Consider the following 25,185-nt stretch of genomic DNA (forward strand, 5'->3'; position numbering starts at 1 on the left):
CCAGTGCTGAAAGCACGTTTGTGGTGGGTGTACACTTCTGCATATCTGATTAACAGTTCTTTCAGGGCCCGTGGGCTTTGCTGACACTGGCACTATGTTAAATGCTACTGTACCTTGCAGCAGGGAGGTTCCGGGGGGCGTGACCTCGGCAACATTGTCCCGGCTGTATATGGAATGCATGAACTCTGGGGTGCAATCGTTCTCATCAGTGATGTGCACCACCACCTGGAAATGGGACAGAGTATGTTAGCGGAGGCTGGGGGGGGTGAGTCCGGACAGAGGCTATCGTGTTAGCAGGTGGGGGATGAGTCCGGACAGAGGCTACCGTGTTAGCAGGTGGGGATGAGTCCGGACAGAGGCTACCGTGTTAGCAGGTGGGGATGAGTCCGGACAGAGGCTATCGTGTTAGCAGGTGGGGATGAGTCCGGACAGAGGCTATCGGGTTAGCAGGTGGGGATGAGTCTGGACAGAGGCTATCGTGTTAGCAGGTGGGGATGAGTCCGGACAGAGGCTATCGTGTTAGCAGATGGAGATGAGTCCGGACAGAGGCTATCGTGTTAGCAGGTTGGGATGAGTCCGGACAGAGGCTATCGTGTTAGCAGGTGGGGATGAGTCCGGACAGAGGCTATCGTGTTAGCAGGTGAGGCCATTGCCTCTTCCCAGCGCACTGTTGACCCCCACATGCCCCCACTATGACACGATGTACCTTCCCATGACAACAGTCACTGTTCTTCCCCCCTCCAAATCTACCTGGCCTGAAAACACATTGGTCAAAATTACAATTTGCTTTATCTTCTTCCCCCTCCCCCTCCTCCACAACCCCACCCTCGGCTTCTGCTCTGGCCTCTCGGCCCCCCGCTGTTTGGAGAGCTGTCAGAGCCCTGCTCTGCTGAGCAGCAAACCAGCGCTGGACTCCAACGGCAAACTTAGTCACGCTGGCGCGAGACTCCCGGCTGGGCCTTATCGCTAAGGAACAGCCGTGCCAGGGGGTGCAGGGGGGGGGGGGGGTGTACTAACAGACAGCACCAAGGCCAGTCGAAGCTTAGAGAGAGGACCGAAGAAGTACACTGGGATCCTGGATCTCCCAATAAATCCAGACATAATCCTCATATGATAATAACAGTAATAATAATTATTATTACCCTTAATAAACATATAGCAGCACCTAAGCTGTTGGCCATTGAAATAACCTGTCATCTTCATCAGGCCTTTTCTCAGCCGTCCCTTAGTGAAGGAGTCCATGCAATGACCATGAACTCCATAGCCCTGTTCAAGTCGCACTGGAAGAGTGTATCTGATCTCCCTGAAAAGGATATCTAACACCCTTAAATATCCTGAATGCCAGCTGGTGCCCCCTCATGGCCGATGTACACTACTACAGAACTTTTTCCCGCTTCTGTTATTTCTGATCTTCCGAGTTACAGAATCTAGGCGCCGGGGAGAATACGATGAGAGACCAGGAAAAACAAACTGATCAGATCAAACGGGCCCTTTGGCTTTCTGTCACAGAGGCGCTGCCGGCACGTGGCTGACAGCCATGGGACCAGCTCTCGTTAGACGTGCTGCTCCCCGAGCTCTCCTAAGTAACAAACGCGGAGAGGCCCTGATCCTAATGAGATCACAGAGTAAGAGCATCACATGCTGCTGTGTGCCGGTACCACGCGGCCATTAGGCCGTCATTACAGAAGGCCTGCCGCAACCTGCCTCACTGCAGGCCCTGTCTGAAGCAGAACTGCTATAAATATCTGGCAGGCTGAACTACCACGAGACGGCTGACACCAGCCCTCCGGCAACTCCAACGCTCATTAAGAATGGGGAGCCGGTGGTCGGGGTGGCAAAGTGGAGCACAGAAAATCATGTTGGGAATCAATGACGGGCCTGTCCACAGGGCCCCACCATGAGTTTGAGCCCACTGGCCGGACAGGGTTATGTGTGTGACTGTGTGCCTGTGTATGACTGTTTACATGATTGTCTGCATGGGCCTGTGTGTTGCTATATGCATGTCTGTATATGATTGTTTACCTGTGTGTGTGTTGCTGTAGGTGTGTCTGTATATGATTGTTTACCTGTGTGTGTTGCTGTAGGTGTGTCTGTATATGATTGTTTACCTGTGTGTGTTGCTGTAGGTGTGTCTGTATATGATTGTTTACCTGTGTGTGTTGCTGTAGGTGTGTCTGTATATGATTGTTTACCTGTGTGTGTTGCTGTAGGTGTGTCTGTATATGATTGTTTACCTGTGTGTGTTGCTGTAGATGTGTCTGTATATGATTGTTTACCTGTGTGTGTTGCTGTAGATGTGTCTGTATATGATTGTTTACATGTGCCGGCGTTTTCCTATAGCTGTGTTTCTATGACTGTGTGTGATGTGCCTCTGTATATTTACATATGTGAATTTCTGAGATCATACTACCTCTGCCAGGCTGCTCAGGCCCGTTCCTGGTTCGGAGGCGCGGATCTGCAGGTGATACAGGTGCTGGCCTCCCTCATAGTCCACGGCTCGGGTGAGGCTCACGGCGCCGCTCTCCTGGTTGATGCTGAACAGGTTGCCAGGATTCATCGTCAGCGTGTAGGAGAGGGTCTGTCGCTGGAACGATATGGCCTGCGCCACGGTGATGCTATGGGGGGGGAGGGGTGGTACAGGCGCATGTAAATAAAAACGCTCTTAAAAAATCAGTGGGAAAGTGGGAAGCCTGTGACATGCAGCACAGGGATCATGTAGCAGAGCAGCGAGGAACTTTAGTCTTCATTAAACACTGGTGCCCCGACACTCTGCATCATGTTTACTTTATTTGATAAATATTTGGGTTTGAGACGGTTTTTAATTCGGAGCCCTGTGACACCATTGCGCATCTGCGCCCCCCCCCCCCCTCCCATACAGCCCTCTCCCCATATCACACATAGCCTCTGCTGCTCTGGAGGGCACATCTATTTATGAGAAAGATAATGCAATGCTGCTCGGGGTCGCCATGGCCGATGGCTGGCTTCTTGTTTTCGGTCTCTCTGCCCGTCCCCTGCCCCCGTGCCCCCCCGTCTCCCGCCCTGTACTCACGCCTGCCCGGCTGCCATGCTCTCTGGAGCAAAGGCCGTGTAGGACGCGTTGGTGAACTGGGGTGGACGGAAGCCCACCAGGACGGCCACGGTCGCGAGCGAGCCCCTCTGGGCCAGCGAGTCCTCCACCTGCACCGTCAGCACATACTCCTTGTTGATCGTCAACGGCTGCTCTGTGGTCCGAATCTCCCCGGACGCTGGGTCGACCTCAAACCGGCCCTCCCCTCCTGGAAGCCAACGACAGAGTGGACCATTTTAGGGGAAAGGTTCCGGTATCGCCTAGCTGTGAAACTCCACACACAACAGGCACAACTCTGATTCTCATAATCACCTTCACAGTTTATATGTCTATGGAATAACAGCTATGGGTTAGATTTAGCTTATAACAGGGGAGGGTAGCAAGGGGGGAGGGGTCTCCAAGCTCCCATCTAGCAGCTGCTACAGTGCCAGGGGCCAGGCTCTAAGTTTCCTTGCGGGTCACTTTAACCTCTTACCCCTCAAGCGCTGGCTGGCGCTCAGACGAGAACAGCTGCTCCTTGCTGGAGCCAATAGTAGAGTGGCTCAGCCCTGCTCACACGGTTCAACCACACCCACACAATTGGGCCCCGCCCACATGGTTCAGCCCCACCCCCACCACTTGACCCCGCCTACACAGCTCAGCCCCGCCCACACAGCTTGTCCCAGCCAACACGGCTCAGCCTCATCCAGGAACATGCATCAGTCCTACTGCAAAATCACTGCTGTCACCAAGGTCCAACACTGACTCCCTTTTACAGCCATTTTACTGACACCTAGGGTCCATGCTGGTCTTACTTCAAAGTCTGTGCAGTGTGTAGGGTACAGGCTGATCCCATTTCACAGATGTTGGAGCAGAGAGGGTCCAGTATCTTCTCATTTCAAAGCCATTGTACTTTTGAGGACACTAATTAGTCTCTTTAGGACTTTTTGTGACTACCTATTATATCTGCTTTATTAGTCACCACAAAGGAGACCAGCCTGGGGACCTGGGCATCACTGGATATGCTGCATAGTGACAGCAGTGTGCTGTTTAACTAGGACTCTGTGACCTGCCATTTTATAAAGACATCTATGTAACTCCGGAACTCCTGCCGTGTTCTCAGTCACAACAATTTTTCAGATGTCCTTACTTTTTTGTGACTAGATGAAAAGGAGGTGATTCCACAAGGTGGCAGAGTAATCAATTTAAATCTTCAGTGCACTGACAGGCCCGTTAAACAACACCGCGAATGGTTATTAAAACGAAACATTTAAATTTCTCCTCTACCAAGGTGCTTCTCCACAGCTGTCGCTCGATAATCGGCAGTTGGTGAATGATGGAGAATTTTTAAAGTGAGGTGCGGATGAGGGGTATCTCTCCCCACCAAAAATAATCTTAATCACCCGGGAAATGACCAGGGGACCCATTAACTCAGAGGCTTCACATGTCATAGCAAGAGTGGGCTCAGAAAGTTGGAAAGCTGAAGGACAGACATCGCTGTTTCGTCAGGCCGCACTTCGTAACTGCGCACAGTCGTTTTATCAGGCCGTCCTTTGTAACAGTGTACGGCTGTTTTGTCAGGCCACACTTTGTAACGATGATTCGTAATGTTATTGCCATTTAACGCACCTGACAGTTTTATCAAAGACAAATTAAAATCATGGCAAAATAACACTTCGATAGATACACATACATATACATAACCCCCCGCCCCCCCAATCTTCCTGCTAGTACTCGCTCCTCTTTTGACCGGTGTGTGGGACGGATGGCTTACCCTCCACCAGCAGAAAGCGCAAGGAGCCCAAAGAGTCAGTGGTGCGACGGGCTGACAGTCGGTAGACCGTGGAGCCTGGGGCTGTGTTGGGGCCGATGGCGGCCAGGTAGGGGAACGGGAACATGGCCCACTGCAGGTCTGACATGCCAGGTGCACGCAGGGTCAGCCGGCACAGGTACCACTCGTCTCCTGTGTGGGGAGAGAGAAGCAAGGATGGCTGTGAGGAGGCCCCATGCAAAGACACCCAACGGGAGCTGGATTAGATGGAGGCTGCTGCCTTTGTATGCCAGCAGTGTCCAGGAACGCAGAACGAATCCCGTCTGCTCCCCAGAATCCGATCGCTTATGTGTAAAGCAGACTTACGAAGCCCCAGCAATTTTACACATTTCCCCCATTTACTCACAGTTCTGCATAATGATCTGGGCTACAAATGATGCTCTGTTTCTGAAACTAAACCTTCCGATCAACCTTTTGCTCACCTGTCGATTCATGGTTTCCTCTGTAAGTTAGTCAGCACCACCCACCCTAACCTGCTTGCCTCATTGTGAGTCAGCGCCCCTCACTAACCTGCTTACCTCGTTGTGAGTCAGTACCCCTCACTAACCTGCTTGCCTCTTTGTGAGTCAGCGCCCCTCACTAACCTGCTTGCCTCATTGTGAGTCAGTACCCCTCACTGACCTGCTTGCCTCGTTGTGAGTCAGTGCCCCTCAATAACCTGCTTGCCTCGTTGTGAGTCAGTACACTTCTCTGACCTGCCTGCCTCATTGTGAGTCAGCGCCCTCACTAACCTGCTTGCCTCGTTGTGAGTCAGTACCCCTCACTAACCTGCCTGCCTCGTTGTGAGTCAGTACACTTCTCTGACTGGCCTGCCTCATTGTGAGTCAGTGCCCCTCACTAACCTGCTTGCCTTGTTGTGAGTCAGTACACTTCTCTGACTGGCCTGCCTCATTGTGAGTCAGTGCCCCTCACTAACCTGCCTGCCTCGTTGTGAGTCAGTACACTTCTCTGACTGGCCTGCCTCATTGTGAGTCAGTGCCCCTCACTAACCTGCTTGCCTCGTTGTGAGTCAGTACACTTCTCTGACTGGCCTGCCTCATTGTGAGTCAGTGCCCCTCACTAACCTGCTTGCCTAGTTGTGAGTCAGTACGCTTCTCTGACCGGCCTGCCTCATTGTGAGTCAGCGCCCCTCACTAACCTGCTTGCCTTATTGTGAGTCAGTACACTTCTCTGACCGGCCTGCCTCATTGTGAGTCAGTGCCCCTCACTAACCTACTTGCCTCGTTGTGAGTCAGTACACTTCCCTGACTGGCTTGCCTCATTGTGAGTCAGTGCCCCTCACTAACCTGCTTGCCTCGTTGTGAGTCAGTACACTTCTCTGACCTGCCTGACTCATTGTGAGTCAGCGCCCCTCACTAACCTGCTTGCCTCATTGTGAGTCAGTACCCTTCTTTGACTGGCCTGCCTCATTGTGAGTCAGTGCCCCTCATTAGACGTCTGCCTCATTACGGCCCCGCAGCAGTCGTCTTACCCTCTCACACCTAGAGGTACTTTCCAGTCTCCGTGGCTATCGCTGCTCCCCCTCCATTGCCCAGCCCCGCTGCTGCTCTCTGTGCTGGGTGCCAGCCACTCTTCAGCACACTGCGTTTTTATCATTTAGCCCAAGGATTCTTTCATACAGGAAAACGACACTCCTGTAAAATTTGTCGCGTCCTTCCATCTGCCTTTTCTCTCTGCCTGTGTACCCCCTCCCCCCACCCCTTTCACAAGAGGCTGTCAGAAGCTGCTAGCTTTCGGTGTAACAGAAAGCAAGAAAGGGAGATTCAGCTGATATCGAATAGGCTGCGAGTCCTCTCATCAAGTCTATATATTGACCTGGATTGTATTTGCCTTGCACTCATAAATAAAGAATATCATATGAGCATGGAATCATCACCGACAGTTTCCCTTTTCAGGGGAGACAAGGAGAGAGAAAGAAAGAGAAATGAAGAGAGGGAAGTCTGAAGGAGGCTTGGGGTAGATAAGCACCAGCCCTACCAGTTTCAAGGGCTTTGCTGTTTCAATACATAGGTGTCCGTCAAGAATGTGGAACAGACTGTTGTCCATCAAGCTTGATTGGGATGCAACAGATCAAAGCGACCCCACCCCAAGAGCAGGCCCCGCTGGGGGGGCACCCATGCGCATATCCGCTTCAACAGCAGGGAAACGCACCTGCACTTGTAATCACAAGACTCAGGGCTGCAATTCGTGACTTGAATACCATTTTGGAAAAAAAAAACATCTCGATTAAAACATCCACCTGGAAAATGGAAATGAACTAAACAAATATGCAACATCACTAACATCAGGGCCACTGTGCTTAAAGCCCAAATAACACACCCACAGGAACTTTCATGACATGCCATTATAAATCTCTAGGCATCAATACGGAGCTGGTCCCTTCTTTGCAGCTATAACAGTTGCCACTCTTCTGGGAAGGCTGTCCACAAGATGTTGGACTGTGTTTGTGGAAACTTTTTGCCCATTCACCCAGAAGAGCACTTATGAGGTCAGACACTGATGTTGGACATGAAGGCCTGGCTCACAATCTCCGTTCTAGTTTATCCCAAAGGTGCTGGATGGGGTTGAGGTCAGAGCTCTGCGAGGGCCAGTCAAGGTCTTCCACACCACACTCACCCAACCATGTTTTATGGACCTTGCTTTGTGGACTGGGGCACAGTCATACTGGCACAGAAAAGGGCCTTCCCCAAACTGTTCCCATGAAGTTGGAAGCATAGAATTATCCAAAATGTCTTGAATGGGACGTCATAAAAGTTGCAATGGGTGTAATGGCCAGGTGTCCCAGTATGTTTCTCCACATAGTGTATGCATGTTGGACTCCCACACAGACACATGCAGAACGCCACAGAGCCAAGGGCAGAAATTGAACCCTGATCTTCAGCTCACAGTACTAACCACCAAGGCACCAAGACTCCCGATTTGGTGCATAAATGGGTAAATAATTCAAATTATAATGCTCTGGGTGGCTCAGTGGGTAGCAGTACAGCCTCATGTCTCTAGGCTTGGGCCTTAAATCCTCTCTCTGCTGAGTATGTGGAGTTTGCATGCTCTCCCTGTATCACAGAGGTATCCTCCCGCAGTCCAAAGACATGCCGTTAACCTACTTGGCATCACTAAACTGCCCGTGGTGTGTGTGCCCTGTGAGGGCCTGGCATCCCATCCAGACTGCACCCCTGAATGTGATCTATGCTGCCTGGGACGGACTCCAGGCTCCCCGGTGACCCCAGCCAGGATAAGTGGTTGGAAGATGGATGTAATGTTCAGTAGCACGGTAGGTGTAGCTAGAAGCACCTGCTGAAAACTGAGCCTGTCCATCATTTGTTCTTTGCTTGGATATAATTTTACCCTAAATGCCCACTTTTGCCATACAAACTGATTTCCATTACTGTTATATAAACCAATATCAAACTAATTGTTCTGGTGGCATTGGCTCTGTTTAACCAGCTCTTTCATACAATGTTGTATACTTGGATAACCCCCCCCTGCCCCCCCCCCCAGGTATTGCCTGTGTTTCAGACTAGAAGGCCTTTGGGCTGGGGGGGTTCTGGGGCTGACAGTGCAGCTGAGCTACTTAATACCGCCCTGAGTCTGCACAGTCTGCACTCCTCATACCGTTACAGCTCCGCACCCCCCCCCCCACCCGAAACCCACCTCCAACCCATCACAACCTGACCTCAGCAGCCGGCCAGCCTACCGCAGAACAACCAGGACGCACGCCCTGACCAGCGACCGTCTCTGAACGAACTGTGCTCAGACCAATCGCTTAACCTCGACGTGACCGTGCTTCCTTCCATTTGCGAGGCAAACGGCCGTCGAGTGCCGTTTTGGGTCCGCGTGGGAGTGTCCCTGATCTGAACAATCGCTATTTGTTGGGGGGGAGATAAAGACAACAGCGGTGAGACAGAAAGTCTCATGGCGTATCTGTGCTTGTTTATGCCTCTCTAATCCCCTTAAGCTCGGACGGCAACGAAGCGAGATGCCGGACACAATGCGCACTGTGCACAAATAGCTGGTGAATTTAATCTGAGACTGTCCAAAGCTCTGTTCTAATTTGAATATCAATGCAGAAGATGTCACGGGCTGTTACGCTAAAAAAGAGAAAAAAGAGAAAAAAATGCGCTTGCTGAACAGCTCTTTATTTTTTTTTGTCCCCAACCCTTATTTGAAATTCAGTGACTTTGAACAATTGCACAGAAAAGTGCTCAATATATAAACAGGAAAAAAAATACATTAAATTCGAATGATCTTCAAATGCATCTCAAAGACTTAGATCAAACAGATGAAGGGACCAAAAACACAACCCCCCCCATCACCCCACCACCAGCACCACCACCCACTATTTGACTAACGGAGTGTTTCATTTGCAGCGATTGTGACCATGCACTGTGCTCTTCGATCTCGGCGCCTGCATTCAGCGGAATACCTGTGCGGACAGCTGTGGAAAAAGGGAGGTGAGCGTCATAACAGGAAAATCCATGCAAGTGGTGCTGTGGATACGCGCCTGTATAGATCCCTGTCTTGTTGAATTACCGCTTGACAGATACGGTGTGTGTGTGTAGACAGGGGCAGCCTAACGGGCCACGTCAGCCCAGTCAGCCCACGACCTGTCAGACCCTCCGACGAGCCTCGAGTTAATGCAGCTCTCACATAGGCGGCGGCCGCCCGAGCGACACGCCCCCCCCCACCCCTTCCTTAGCCGAAATTTTGACTTAGAGCTCGCTTATGTAATGCATGGCTTTGGTCGGCGGTTTCTTAAAACAGCATATCGGCAACTTGGAACGTGACCCTATACGATCATCGGGAAAGTCCCCTAAAAGAATGGTCCCCTTGAGGAGGGGGAAGGCCGCTGAGATCATGCCGGGGAGGGTAGGGATCTAACAGCGGGCATCTCTACTGCTTTGTCCCCGCCACCCCCCCTCTCCCCCCCCCCCCCCCACAGGTTACATCTCCGTGACAACCAAAGCCGTTCCAGGTAATTGGCTGCTCCTGCTCACCTCCCATAAGCTGATGTCGTGATGATGTTCTTGTTGCTGGATAAGAAGAGGCTTCCTTCTTACGCTCAATTAGCTACTCAGTGATGTACATCTCATTGTTGCGCTGATGACATGCATTTTTGGGGAGGTATAATTAAGTTTTCAAAAGAAGGGCTTTTGTCTTTTTTATTTCTTTATTTCCCGCTCCCTAAGATGATGCTTTTGGTACGGGCGAGTCGTATTTATATCGGATGGGCCAGTACTAATGAGAGCGACTGGTCGGAGCCGGTGAACGTCAACGTTCAGAGCCCCCGGTGGGGCTCGAGAGCACATGCAGAGAGCACGAGTCAGGCCGGTTTTGTTATCAATGCAATCTCAACCTTAGACCAGCATTTATGTGACAACGATGCCTGGATGAAAATGAGTCAGTATGACGGTGGAGAGAGACAACCGGGTAAACGAGTAAATAAATGGATAAATAGACAAACAAATTAATAAATAAAACTGATGGGGGGGGCAGGGGTATGACCTAAGGACAGCAGAGCCCCTGGCCAGGCGAGAGTGGCGGGGGGGGGGGGGGGGGGGGGGAAGCAGCCCAGTTGGAGTGGACCCCCATCTGCTCTGCGGGAGCCAGGGCATTGGGATGCAGTGCATCCTAATTAACGATCTTATGGACTGCCCCACTTTCCCTCCCCATTGCCCGTGGTGTATAGCTAATTGGGGGGCAGGAAGAGTAGGAAAAAATTGTCTCAAAAAATCATGTTAAGATTTGTTTGGAGTCAGGACCGATCCCCCCCCCCCCCACACACACACACACAATCATTTCTGAGACACTCAGAGAGAAACAGTCCCTTCATTGTCTGATGTTTTTCTGCAAACTTTGAGATCAAGCTTCCAGCTTCCAGCTAGCAGTCATACTGTTAATTATCATCTCAGCCATGTAAATACTGCACACAATCTCCACTCCAGATCATCCATGATCCTGACATTCATCTCCAAGGAAATCGTTCATACAAACAATTAAAGGAAGGAATTTTCAACAGCTAAATGATGTCCTTTCGATAAAATATGATTCAGAAACACAAAAAGGCAACCAAGCAGACAGCTGGTGGACAAAAATAAACCTAGAAAAAAAAGCATATTAATACAATGACGATTTCACAGCTGAGAGACGGTTCTCTGTGTGGGCGATGTTGTCTGTTTCGGTTGTGCAGATCTGACAGGACGCCCGGAGGGGATGTCTGTGGCTCCAGCAGATACACTGGAGGCATTGGCCCATAAACAGTAGGCCACACTGCACTCTGAAAGCCTTCCAGGGCAGTGTCCTTCACCACACCCAACACCCCCACCCAGACTCAAACCCTCCTTCTCTGTTGTCCACACTAACTGTGAGCCCAACTGCACCCAAGGGGGGCTAGTTATGGGCAGACACTCAGAGTTGTTGCCATGGACACCCAAGGATACAGACCCTGCTCAGGAAAGGTCTCTTTGCTAATACACTCAGGCTCTCTCAGCCTTTTCTCATGTTCCAAATCTGAACTCTCATCCGGCTATTTCCAGAATTTACTCTTCACGTTCAAGTCATCCTGACCGGGATAAGACCTTTCATCTAGCATCTCTGGACTGACCTCAACAACCAGGAGATCCCAAGGTAAGCACAGCCCCCTTAACAGGACAATTGATGTGCTGAGGTGCTGCCTCTCTCCCAGTTCTGCTCACCTTTGGAACAGATTTGGTCCAGTATCACAGATGGAGGTTGACATTTCAACAAATTCTACTGATTATATCTGCAGACTAAGAAGAAACATTGTAACAACATTATCTTAATAAAATTCTGAGAAGAACTGGGCCCTTAATGTAAATCACTATGGATCATTTTCTGAATGTCCTGCGATGTACTTCCAGATGTCTCCTAGATTACAGCTACCATACATTACCAAAGAGTCAGAAAGCAACCAGTGAGTGCTGCTTCTGATTGCTCACATGATCCTAAATCATATGTAGTGATGTCATTAGAGATGCTTCTCTGTCACTGTTGTGCCAACTACGATTTCCAGCTACACACTGCTCTCGTCTAATCGAGACATGTATGCACTCTCTCTGTCCAACAGTCACAGTTGGTTTGGTGCCCAATTAAAGCAGTTCCCAGTAGCCTGGAGAAGCCTGGAGTCACGCTTAACGACGTCTCTCCTCTGAGAGCTGTCTCTGTTAACCTCGGACCCACATGGTGCCGTTTCTTTCTCCATGGACATCAAACGAGGGATGGTTGAACTTCTTATCAACAGGCTCCTTATTGCAGCTGATGACCGAATTCACACTGATGTTCAGCTTTGCTGGGGAAAGAGCCGGCCAAGGTGGAGTGCTGATTTATCTGTAAAAGGCTCACGTTAAGCTTTTTCCCCCACTTTACACATTTGACCTGATTTGTTCAGAAGCTCTGAAGGCTCCTACATAACATGGCCTGTCTAAGTCCTGCAGGCAATCAATTACTATGGTAACAGCATTATACTCTGTACACAAAGATGGCTTCAAATGAAAGGTACAGGGTCTTGATTATCACATCCATGAAGTCCTGATCCTGTAATCAGAGAGACACGTGGGAGGGGTACAATGTGTGTTTAGGACTGTAGGCCCAAGTCCATTAGATTCCATCCAACCAATTCACCATCCAACCACCATCACTCAATACAGACACGGGGGGGGCTGGGACCTACCTCAGGCAGCATATGGCACATAGCAAGAGAATATTCTGGACAGGATGTCAGTCCATCCCAACGCACAATGAGACATAGTCCAAAATAAATCATTAAAAAAAAAAAATCATTTCCTCTTCTGTCTCGATAGCCCGTAAATAAGAGCGCTTCTTCAAAGGGGAATGAAACTCAGTTCTTCACTCTTCAGTGAGTTCTAAAGACACAAGGATCTTCCTGACAAATACAGCAGAATCATCACAATCCAGTTGTTTGATTTTCACCATGCAGTCAGAGAACGAATCAATCGCTTCATAGAGGTGAAGAGGACAGATCGACGAGAAAAAAATACAACCATTCCATTTGATGCCCCTGAAAAGTGCCTGTTGTATAGTTTTTTTTTAAACAAGAAATCAAATTATCAAAGGGGAGTTTAACATATTAATGAATGTTTATCATGGGAAACATTCAAACTGAGTTTTTGGACCAATAGACAGCACCCTCTCAATTCAGTCGATAATCACAGACTCTCTGTGCTACGAAATTCAATACAGCACACAGGGGCTTGGAGTGATCTGTCTTATTTACCACAGCGTGGTGTCAGACTTCCCCAGTTGTCAGGGACCCTTGCTGACTTGCTTGACATCGTGGTGGCCAAAAAATGAAGTGAAACATGGTGGAGGTCGTCTTGCCCATGCAGACTCGATAGGAAGATAAGTTTGATGATGAAAGAGAAGAAAAGCAAGTGAGCTTGAAAGAGCAGAAAGGACCTTCTGAGCTTCAACATTCCACACTGTAACATAATGAGACTGAATTTTTCTTTTTAGTTTTTTTTTTTAATTTTACTTTAAAGTTCCCTCAAAGGAAATACTACAGAGGATGTTGCTTATTTGGTGTCTGGCTGCTCCGTTTTTTTTACAGCAAATTTTCTTGCCGTGCACAAGAGACCACCTCAATAATTTACAGGCTCCATATTTATAATGAGAGGCTCCTGTTTAAAAACTTCAGGGAATCATTAACCCGGAGTCTTCAGAGCATTTTCACCAAAGAAACAGTTTCTGAAATATGGACACCTTCGTCTCAATTATGAATGTCTGACGGCTTTTCCTCAGCATTGAAAATTAAACCTTAAAAAATGAGGCACTGGCCCATTCCTCATTTAAAAATGAGAAGCGCTTGTGGTTGGGTGGGGGTTGCTGTGCTCGTGTCGGAGCCCGGCGGGGCTGCCGTGATGTCACTACCAGGGAAAGCTGGACTGGTGATAGCGAGTGGCCCTTAAGGGGAGCCGCCTGTCACCGGCCCGTTACAGCTGGCCCCCACCATTGCCACAGAAGAAGCACCTGCCACATCACCCTGGACCTGCTTCCTGACTGGATCTCTTCGTCCACTGAGAGATTAGTTCAGTCCCGCACGAACCAGACCAAAGATCCAAAGACCCACATGTTTCTGAGCTGCAGACCCATGCCTACACATGTCTGAAGCATGTAATTAGACAGGCCAACAACCTTTAAGCACAAGAAAATGGCCTCTGTATCAAAACCCAAAGTTTGGGGGTCAGTGCAGGGTCAGCCAATAAGTGGCACCCTGAAGTTGGGGGTTAAGGGCTTTGCTCAAGGGCCCATGGACATGTGACTGTTCTGCCGAGATGGGGGCTTGATCCGCCCCCGAGTGCATGATAAGTGGTCTGAGATGAAGTGCTGCAATGTCACAGTAGGGAAGGCAGAAGAAGCCTTTGCAGCCCTTAGCTGCAGGGACTGAGAAGCTTCAGTCTTTCATCCTCTGTCAGCTGACCTATACCCCATCATACCTCCTCTCATCCACATCTCCATTGGCTCCACCATCCGTTGCTGCTCCCAGATAGATTTGAGTGTTTTAACCATTGAAACTGTGATGAATAATGATTAATGATGGACTGATAGGGCCGGCATGGTGGTGCAGTGGTTAGCACTGTTGCCTCACACCTTTGGGACCCAGGTTCGAGTCTCCACCTGGGTCACATGTGTGTGGAGTTTGCATGTTCTCCCCATGTTGTCGTGGGGTTTCCTCCGGGTACTCCGTTTTCCCCCCACAGTCCAAAAACATGCTGAGGCTAATTGGACTTGCTAAATTGCCCATAGGTGTGCATGTGTGTGTGAATGGTGTGTGAGTGTGCCCTGCGATGGGCTGGCCCCCCCATCCTGGGTTGTTCCCTGCCTCGTGCCCATTGCTTCCGGGATAGGCTCTGGAACCCCGCGACCCAGTAGGACAAGGATGGATGGACTGATAATGACAGACAAGGAGGACCAAGAGGGTCTACAGCAGCGTTTCTGAGACCCGGAGACAGTCCATGGCTGGGAGGGAGTAAAAACCATGGCTGGGAGGGAGCAAAAACGTGGACCGTCTTTGGGTCTCCGAGGACCGGGTTGGGAAACACTGCTCTACTGGGCAGCCCCTAGGCCCCTTGCTCCCAACACCCCACCCTCCACCCTCATCTCCATCTAGAGCAGTGGTGGCCAATCTTATCCGAAAAGGGCCGGCGTATGTGCATGTTTTCGCTGCGACTCCCTAATTAGATTACTACTTAGAGTACTGATTGGTTGAAGAGGCCTCACACCTGGGTGTGAACAGCTGACCTACAGGGTATCCCAAAGCCGCATAAGCACTGGCCATTTGCGGATAAGATTGGCTACCTCTGATCTAGAGTGTAGAGTACAGTGGTATTGTAGTTTTGATGTTAATTTAGTGTTTATTGTATATTATTTTAATTTTTTTTAAATTTAGTTTTCAGTGTGGTTTTATTAGTTTGTATTAGCTTTTATTCTAAAGAAATATTTCTATTTAGTTTTTATATATTTAAGTTTTAGCAATTCATGAATACATAGGGCACATTATATATTAAAGACCACAAGAAGGGCCAAACATGTTCCAGGTGTTAGTTATGGTCATTAAAGACAAATAAATCATTACTTTAGCTGAGTAGTGTTAAAAAAATTTGATCTTATTTTATTTCAATTTATGAAAATATTTTGTGCAGATTTAATTTTTGTTAACACTAATAACTCTGGTAGGTCTTAAACGTCGTCACTGGCTGAGTCAGACCCACGTTTGCAGGAATCACCCAAACAAGAGGACCATAAGGAAACTGGATCCCCAGTTAGCAGAGATCAAGCCACCCTCGCTCGTGTAATGAGGCACAGATAAATGAAACGCCCACAGCAGCGACACTGCCCCCAAGAGCGATGTTACGGCCCCACGGTCGAAAGATAAGACTTATCCCATTGTTTGCCTTAACACAGAGCAAAGCTAGAAAAGAACTGAGTGTGTCTCTGGGTTTTGGAGACGTTTGCCAGGGTTTTGTTGCTATTTATGGATGAACAACAATGAAGAGTCAGAAAATCTCCTTTAATCCTGGCACCCAGCCACGCTGGCCTATTCTCTGGAGGAAAGTGCATCAAGGGAAAAGTCAAGTCCTGTTTTTATTTCAAAATGAGAGCCCCCCCCCGCGTCTCTTTTTTGGTACGGTGACTTTAAGGCCCAGATCTGTGAAGGTCTGGGGATTACGCGGGAGTCTCCAGCGCCCGGCCTCCGAGCCGGAGTACGATTTGAGTGTGGCTGCACACAGACAGCGACCGGAGTGTCTCCCTCTCAGCTCCCCAAACACAGACCTTTTACACTCTGTGCCTTTTCACCCAATTCGAGCGTGAAGTGCGAGTCGTGCTACAGAAATGTTTCAGCTTTTAGGGAGACACTAACTGAAAAACCCAGTGACATTCGCTTATTTAAAAGATTTGTACCCCCACTGGGCTGAGGCCTGATAAGAACAAACCATTTGCAGATCTGTTTACCATGTCCCCCCCCCCCCCCGTTTCACACAAGCTTGGGTCTGATTTGAATTGGGCCACCTAAAATACACTCGTCATGGGAATTGCAGGCGTTTCCTTCAACGCACAGACATCAAATATCTTCCTGGAGCAATTAATTAATCTGGAACTCTGGGATGATTAAAAACGCCGAACGGAAGGTGCGTTCTCTAACGACAGCAGCTCACTACGGCAGCCTTTGATACAACGGGCCCGGTCTGTCCTGGCAGCTCCGCAGAGGCATGGCTGCGAAGAGTGAATTCCCTGAGCCCCCCCCCCCCCCCATCGGTTTTCCGGAAAGTTCATCTTGTGTCAAGAACCTGTATCAATCTGGTGCCCTAACCCATAACTCCAGTACGACCTGCAGCCTCGTGGGTGAAACGCAAATGATCGCACTCTAAAAATCCATTATTTCAGGAGCATAAAAAGAAGTGTTTTCTCAGAAACTACATCACAAAATAAACCTAAAATTAATTATTAAGACGCCATCAGCACCACAAATATAAACATATCTACACAGCCATCATGGAAGAGTTGAATGTTTTAGATGGACTTAGGTGGATTATCAGTCAGGTAAATATGTCAGTAACAAGACATAATCTTGCATTAACAATTAACAATGATGTTAGTTAACTATGGAACGTCATAGAGGGCACACATGGTCCAATGACAATCACAATCGCACCATTATTATGAAAAGTGGCATTATGAAATAAAATGCTGATTTGGAAAAACGTCATTCGGAAATATATCAATGTTCAAAGTTGGATTTTATTGTGAAATAAAATTTTAATTATTTAAATTAAACATCTGCATTGTATTCTGACATGTGATAGCATTTATTGAATTGTTTAATAATAAAAGTATACATCTACTTAATTATTTATATATTTCATTTCTATATTTATACATTTATTTATTTATTTATTTAATTTTGAGCATTATGATGTTCCATAGTTAGCTACCGATCAATGCGAAAAACCGTTTCACACTAAATGCGAATGATATCGCCACGAATTTGCGAAAAATACTATAATTTGATGTAGGACATGCAAACTGCACACACATGTAACCCAGGCGATACTCGAACCGGGCGCTGTCTATTCATGTTTTTCAAATTACCATTAGTACGGAGAGCTTTTTAATATCTTTTGTCCTTGTAGATACTAAATGCACTCATTATTACACCTATAAAGTTGGCTGCCTGCTACCTTAGAATTTCCATTGAATAAATGTTTGAGAAAATGTTTATGCGGAAATCTCGGTTTAATCTACGTGGATTGACGGTGCCAGTGTGTGTTTGTGTGCATCGGGCTCGTTAGGACCAGTGTTCTGATCGCGAACTAAAACGGACACTAAAAAAAAAACAAAAACAAAAAAAAATATCATAAAATAAGATAAAAATGAAAACTATATTCACTTAAATAAATGCCTGACTTTAGATTGCAAAAAATACCACCATCCACCAACATACTGTTTATACATAATATCTCCTCCTTTATAAGAAGGTGTTCATTGTTGATCTGTTCCTTTCTCCACCGCCACTTCAGTACTTATCGTTTCCATGACTTACCAAAAAAAGCAGCACGGTAAAACCGAATTTAATGAACCCAAGGATATTCCGAATTTATGCCGATTACTAACTTATGGGCCTCACGGCATGTCTCTCATTAATATGTTTGGCGTACTACTGATATGCTTATGTAATTGTGGGTGTAATCAAGGTCCGTATAGTGTCGAAAAGCCGGCATACATTATCTAAGGCCCTGCAATGACATAGTTTTTTTGTTGTCAAAATAAAATAAATTAAAATGAAACAGTCAATTTCATTTTCTGAGGGGAAATTAATCATTTAATCGACCAATCGGTAAAATATGTAATTGATTAATTGATAGAAAAATAGTCGTTAGTGGCAGACCTAATTTGATGAATTTCCACACCAATGAAAGTAAGTCAGTGGTATCACACATTGCTGCTGGTGTCGTAAACCAAATGAAAAGTTTTCTTCCTATTCAAAAAAACTGATCATATGTGTAAAAACTGACATCCTATTGGTTTTTGACTTTTAATGCATCTGAAAACTGTAGAAATTGAGCTCTCTGCAAATAAAAAGACGGATCACAACAATCTGATTTTCTCAGACTTGGTAGAAACGTTTTCAGAGAAATATGTTTGTTAATTTCAGAATGACTTGGTTTGTTATTTTTTTGTGTAAAGAAATTGGACTTGGTGTGGTGATGGGCCTTTAGTTGCTAATAGCTATATGAAGCATTCTATATAAATGACCATCATGAATTCAAATGTTGACTAGTACAAACATAAATATTAGTTAAATAGATGACTTCATAAAAAATAATGTTACAATTACATGTCACACACTATCAGTAGACATAAGAAGGGGAATATTTCATCTATCATATAAAATCACAATCGTCAAATAGAAGAGATACACAGGACAGTCACAATATTATGGTCTGCCCATCCCACACAACCATGCTGCCCAGTGACCACTCAGGGGGGTTTCACTTGCTCAGTGCAGGGATCAGGGGTTTCTAAGGCTCCTCCAAACCGCAGACCATGCTCAACAAATGGACATCATTGTAAAGTGCTGGATTACAGGATTGCCAGAGACTCGGGAGTTTAAGCTATTAGCTGCACCAAAGCCACGCCTGAGCACAGGACCAGGGTCCCAAACACTTTCACCTCCCTTTAAATCAATGCCAGTTAAAAGACAAAATAAAGAGGACAAGCCCAAGGGAAGGGTCGAATTACAAGGCTAGAGAGAATCAATTAGGGAACTTGTGTTCAATAAGTCTGCGGATTTAAATCCCAGAAGTGAAACTGCTGTTGTACCTTCATGCATAGCGCGTGAACTGTTTTATTAACTATGCTGTCTAAACATCAAACTATAGTCACTCACACACACACATACATACAGTATATGCAGGGACGGATTACGGACCGGGCCAGCGGAGCCGCTGCCCAGGGGCCCTTTGGGGTGCAGGGGGCCCATGGAGCCCCTAGCCCAAAACAATTTGCAACGCTTATCAACAATGTATTTTCGTTTGTCTATTTTAGAGGGCCTACATTCTTTGATCCTCTGCCTACAAGGGCCCCTGACCCTATAGGGAGGGCCCTTGAATTGTGGTGGTTGTGGTGGTGGTGCTGGTGGTGGTGGGGGGGGCCCTCGTGAACGTTTTGCCCAGGGGCCCACACAACCCATAATCCGTCCCTGAGTATATGTATCTATCTATATATAAGTATATATCTGTGTGTGTGTGTGTATAAATACATATAGCTATAGACATTAGGAAATTTCGTCCTTGTACCTGCAACCCCACAGCTGCTCAGCACTCTAAGGACCTTCCTTGCTACCATCTGGGATGTGAAGTAAGTGCTTTTTGGTAAAGGCTGCATTTGCAATTCAACTGTAGGGTGTTCTGTGTACAGCTCTTCAGCTGAAGGCAGGAGAGTGAAAGGTCAAACAGGGAAACAGAGAGAGAGAGAAAAGAGGAAACCAGAGAGAGTGGAAAGAGGGATGCAGAGAGAAAGAAGGAAACAGAGAGAGGAAAGAGGGAATCAGAGAGAAGAAAGAGGGATGCAGAGAATGAGGAAATCGGCGAGAGAGGAAAGGATGCAGAGAAAAAGGGGAACAGAAACAGAGGAAAGAAGGAATCAGAGAGGGAGCGAGAAAAGGGGGATACAGAGAGAAAGGAAAGAGGGAATTAGAGAGAGAGAAGGAATCAGAGAGAGAAAAGAAGGAATCAGAGAGGAAGGAGGGACAGAGATAGAGAGAGGAGATAGGGATGCAGAGAATGAGGGAATCAGCGAGAAAGGCCAGAGGAATGCCGAGAAAACGCAGGAAGGAACGCAGAGAGAGAGAAAAAAGGAAATCAGAGAGGACAGAAGGAAGGGGAGAGAAAAGAAGGAATCAGAGGGAGGAAGGAGGGACAGAGAGAAAGTAAAGGGGGAGTCAGAGAGACAGAGGAAAGGGGGATGTAGAGAGAGACGAAAGGGGGATGCAGAGAGAGAGGAAAGATGGATACAGAGAGGAAAGGGGGATGCAGAGAGAGAGGAAAGAGGGCGTAGAGAGAGATAAAAGGGGGATGCAGAGAGAGAGGAAAGGGGGATGCAGAGAGAGAGGAAAGACGGATACAGAGAGAGAGGAAAGAAGGAAAGGGAGAGAAAAGAAGGAATCAGAGAGAGGAATGAGGGAGAGAGAGAGAGAGTAAAGGGGGATGCAGGGAGAGGTGCGCTAATACACCTTCCTTCCTTATCCCACTGCTGCCTTCATCATACCGGCAGCCTCCTTAATGGATGCCGATCCGCGTGCCGTTTTGGTGGCGTCTCAGATGCATGAGGACCCGCTGCCCAGTACCCACCTCATACACAAGCCAAAGACGCCCCGTTATCGCACATCAGCGGCGCGCTAAAGCTGATTAAAACGGCCCAGCGGTAAGCGGCAGCATTGCAGGGAGCTCCATGAATTATTTAGCACACTGTTAGCGCCCTTGGAGGAGAGGGCTGCCACCGACTTGCCGCTGCCGAGGATGCGCCTGTGTTCAAAGCGGCCACCCCAAGCGCTTCCTCTCGCTGGCGTTGATTAATAACACGTCCGTACCATCTGAGCCAGGCCATCCATCTGTGTTAGGCCCGGATGAGCCTCCTCTCTCTTCGGGGAGGGAGCGGGTGGCTGTGCTACTGCTACGAGGTGCAGGTGCTACAGGGCCATGACACAGGTGACTTCCTGTCCCCTCCCCTTTAATTATTTTTCAGGGAGAAATGAGGACGGGGGGGTTGCAACATTCTCCAGTGGGAGGAGTGCTGGGAGTTAAGATTTTACCGTGCCGAGGTTGAGGAAAAGAAGGCATCAGGAAAGTCAATGTTTAGATGAATCGGGCCCCGGGTCCTATTTAATCAGCCTTTTAAATGTGTCATTTCCACACCTGGGCTGGCGTAATGAATTCGGCGGAACCGCTGCTGGAAAACAGCCGAGCACCAGCGCTGTGAAGTAGGATGCTCTTCGAGGGGCTCTAGGTCCCAGCAACCAGACCATTAAAGCTCTCCTGTGTTTTATAATTTGCAGCATTAATATTCAGCAGTTATATTGAGGTCATAAGTGTCCCACCAAAACAGTCCTAATGATTAAATGGAGTTCCTTCCATTTTTCTGTAACCAATTATTCCTCCATAATTCTGCTATCTGCACAAAAAAGGGAGGGATAACCTCTCACCGTTTTGCTTCCACCTTAAATTAAAAAAAATAAAAAATAGCCCAAACCCCTGGTCAGAAGCAGCGGGGGACCTGGATCAGCCCAGGAAATTCAGACTTTGCTTCCCACTGTGCTGAAAATCTGTTTGTCTGCCTGCTTGGTTTAGAATCCTGAGAGCAGGTATGGAAAGAGGAGAGAAAAAATACAAAACAAATGAAAACCGCAGTGTTTGTGTACCTGTTCACCCTCCTGCTTAGTCTGATAACAGGGGAAAATATTTTTGCATATTAGTTTAAAAATAAATGTAATAGGCCGGAAGCCTGCAGCAAAAGCCTACAGACGCCATACTTAATTTTACATATATTAAAGCAGAGGAAGTGTAGTGTATTATTTATCTTCATTCTACAGAGAGGGGATTAGCTATGATTGATGTGTGTTTGCCTTTGGAAAGCCTGGCGGCACAACAAGGCTTGAATAATAGTGAGACCGCGAGAGGAAAGTGAATCACGGCGAAAGGAGTTTCTGTTCGGATGGTGGCCGAGATGCTGGCAGACCGTTCTGCCAGGGGACAGTGTCCGGCTCCAGGGTTTGACATGGCCCCCTCGAGGATTTCAGGGATGCCAGCTAGGCTTGCGTCAGGCTGAGAAACCCACCTGAGTGGCCGGTGGCCCGTAAGACGCCAACCTGTGCATCTGCAAGAAGGTTTCCTGGGTTATTTATCATGCCGTGTGGAGATTGGCGGGTCACCCGACGCTCCCTTCGTCTCCCTTCATTAAACGCGCTCTCCATAGCCGCAGGCCGTGTTAATGAGTTTAGGGAACGTTTCTTGCGGCCGATGACATGTGAGATCGATGTGGCCTTCTTTGTGTTCGAGCTGGAGGTGAAGGGGAAGCCTTTTCCTACCGTCATGCAAGCTAGACGGGAGCAAAGACCAGGATGGCAAGACGCGCCACAGGGGGGCATTAAAAGCCAAATATAGTGCTTAGTAAACATCATCTTTGTCTTCTGGTTCCCCCCCCCCCCCCCCCCCTGCGGGTCTGCTCTGGGTGGGTTTTGGCGATGTAGAGATGGGTGAAAACCCACAGCAGAATCACATCTCCAGTACTTCGGCTGTGGGTGCACTGCAGGGTGAAGGATCACACGAGGAAGCCTTTCCTCTTTCGTAGAGCTCTGGTTCTGCTCGGTCTGGCAGACAATCTTTGTAAACAGGACTACATGATTTGTATGTATGGACATGGAAAAAGCAAGCTTTAGGAATAAATCTAACGAAAGAAAATAGGAGAAAAAAAAACCGCAGATCAACTTGAGGACAATCGATATGACGGAAGGAATCTGAAGCGGGGCCCAGGCGGTATTCTGAGTAAGTCCCGTTTTCAAAGCGTGTGAAGCGTGGTTAAGTCTGTACAACAGACAAGAACAAATAAAATGAAAAAAAAGAAAAAAGATTTTTCACTCAGGTGAAGTTGCAGGGGAAAAAAAACACAAACTCATAGAAATAAAAGAGAATAAGGAGGTAAAGCGGAGCAGTGTGCAGTTCGGCGAGTTAGGACCCTGTGTCTCCAATCAGATGGTTGTTTGTTCAAATCCCAGGGTCAGCAAAGCCCTAAACCCCTATTTACTGCAAGGATTGTCTGACCCAGCCTTCTTAAAAATTTGGGTTGTTTTGACTAAAATGAATAAAAATGTAATAATTGAGAGCACAGAGGAAAAGTCACCCGACTTGCCATCCCCGAATCTTTTACGAGGCAGTCCGCAGCGGTAGCAATCCCTCGAGCTGCCAGTATACATGGTGTCACCATGTTTCCTGTGTCCCCTTAATGCTGCTATAGGGCTGGAACTCATGTCTCCCAGTTAAGTCTGGACACTTTGATCTGGCCGTTACCTCGCATATCAATTCGTCTGAGCCAGGTCAGGTGAGGATTGATCCTGCAGTAGAGCTACAAAGTAGAAACAAGTCTTTTAATTCTTTTAATTAAATCGGGGCAAAACCTTTTGTGCCTTGCCACCAATATTGCAAAGAGTTGCGATAGCAGGGGAACCCGATGGCAGGAGGCCACCCTTCAGCACAATGTGTCCTACAAAGGATGCATCACCATACAGCTCACCAGCTGTCTGACGGATAGGGCCAGTGTCAAACGGGTGGGCTGCATAATAGACTCGACTCCATGGCCAACAACCAGCCTGCGGGTGCACCTGCATTGAGGGCATGTGTAAAGGAGAGTGACTGGTGAGACCCTGTCCTGACACTCAGACCACAGAGGAGAGTCAGAGAGAGTCAGAGAGGTCAGTCACATCCCATCTACTGCCAGTGAAGGCCTGTTAGCCTGGGCATTGACTCTTACAGCTCCAAAACTATCCATACCAGTGTCAGTGACATTGTGGGGCTCGAGGAGGCAGGGCAGATAAACCCACTGGGGCTGAATATGATGGGCAGTTTGGGGGGAACCTGGTAATGTTTGGGGATTAGTTTGTATGGGATAAGACACTCTGACAAAGAGATTAACCCTTTGAACAAACACTGATTAATTCATCTGGTTTATCTCACCTTCCTTTCTAGATTGTATACGTAAAAATACACGTTACCACAATTCAACCCAAAAAATACTATTTTGTTACATGTGATTTTGGCACCGCGCAACCCCTGCCTGGTCACAGCACAGAAGGGGACAAAAACATTATATGTAACTGGGTTTGTTTGCAATATCACAATCCACTGACATTGTTTAGATCCTGTGTATTTTCAACATTTTTTGTGGGAATTTTGGAGAAATACCTTTGCCCCAAAAGGTGTCCTGGGCTAATTCATTAAACAGGCTAGCTTCCCCCTGATTTAAGAGTGAAGTGGGGACAGGCTGAGGGCTTTAAGCAAGCCATAGATATTGGTTATATATAAATCCCTCAAACTACCAGTGTTCCACATCCAAATATTCAACAGCAGAAGGAGTACCGAGTTTCTGTATTTCCGAGTCCCAGGAAGCCCTTAGCTCTCTCCCTCTTGCCTCTTACCTTCCCCTGATGACTTTTGGTCAGACAATAGTTACGTGCTCAGTCTTATTGAACTATAGCTTTTTTATGCTTTGTCCTTTTTATAAACGTTATCAGCACCAGGCTGCACATCCCATTAACATATCACTGAAATCATAACCTGCTGTGCAAAAGATGAGACAAGGAAGCATACAATGTAAAAGCATGTAATTCCCATAAAAGCAGTTAACCAATGATGCAACATTCATGCATGTCTAGGTTTTTTTTGTACGGAATCTGTGTTGGTCTGGAATGGGCAATTAATTTTTCAGATAAAATATATTGTGAGTATGGTTTTCAGATCCATTTGTAAATTTGGGGACGGATGCACTGTTTGTTGTAAATCTCTGCACATTCCCAGGCTATTCAATTACATACATGCTGACTTCAAAGTCTTCCCACGTCTGGACATTGACCCAATTACAAGAGACCAACGATTTCAGCCATGTGTACAGTGTAAACACCACTTCCACAGAGTAAAAGGACACAGATGCTGTAGTGATTAAGGCACTGGACTAAGGTGCTAATGAAGGTTCTCACCGTATGGTAACACGCAGTATGCTTCAGAGA

At 47.5% G+C, this 25,185-nt stretch overlaps 1 protein-coding gene across 1 annotated transcript in view; it reads right to left on the reverse strand.

Moving 5' to 3' along the window:
* si:dkey-22o22.2 (neural-cadherin) overlaps positions 1 to 25,185 on the reverse strand; it is a 93,768-nt gene that overhangs the window by 46,419 nt on the left and 22,164 nt on the right. The window contains 4 exon segments of the mRNA XM_049026598.1: positions 114 to 225; positions 2,411 to 2,615; positions 3,050 to 3,275; positions 4,821 to 5,009. Of these exon segments, the coding sequence (XP_048882555.1) occupies positions 114 to 225; positions 2,411 to 2,615; positions 3,050 to 3,275; positions 4,821 to 5,009 (732 nt within the window).

This window comes from Brienomyrus brachyistius, chromosome 9 (assembly GCF_023856365.1).
Source record: "Brienomyrus brachyistius isolate T26 chromosome 9, BBRACH_0.4, whole genome shotgun sequence".
Classification (NCBI taxonomy): Eukaryota; Metazoa; Chordata; class Actinopteri; order Osteoglossiformes; family Mormyridae; genus Brienomyrus; species Brienomyrus brachyistius.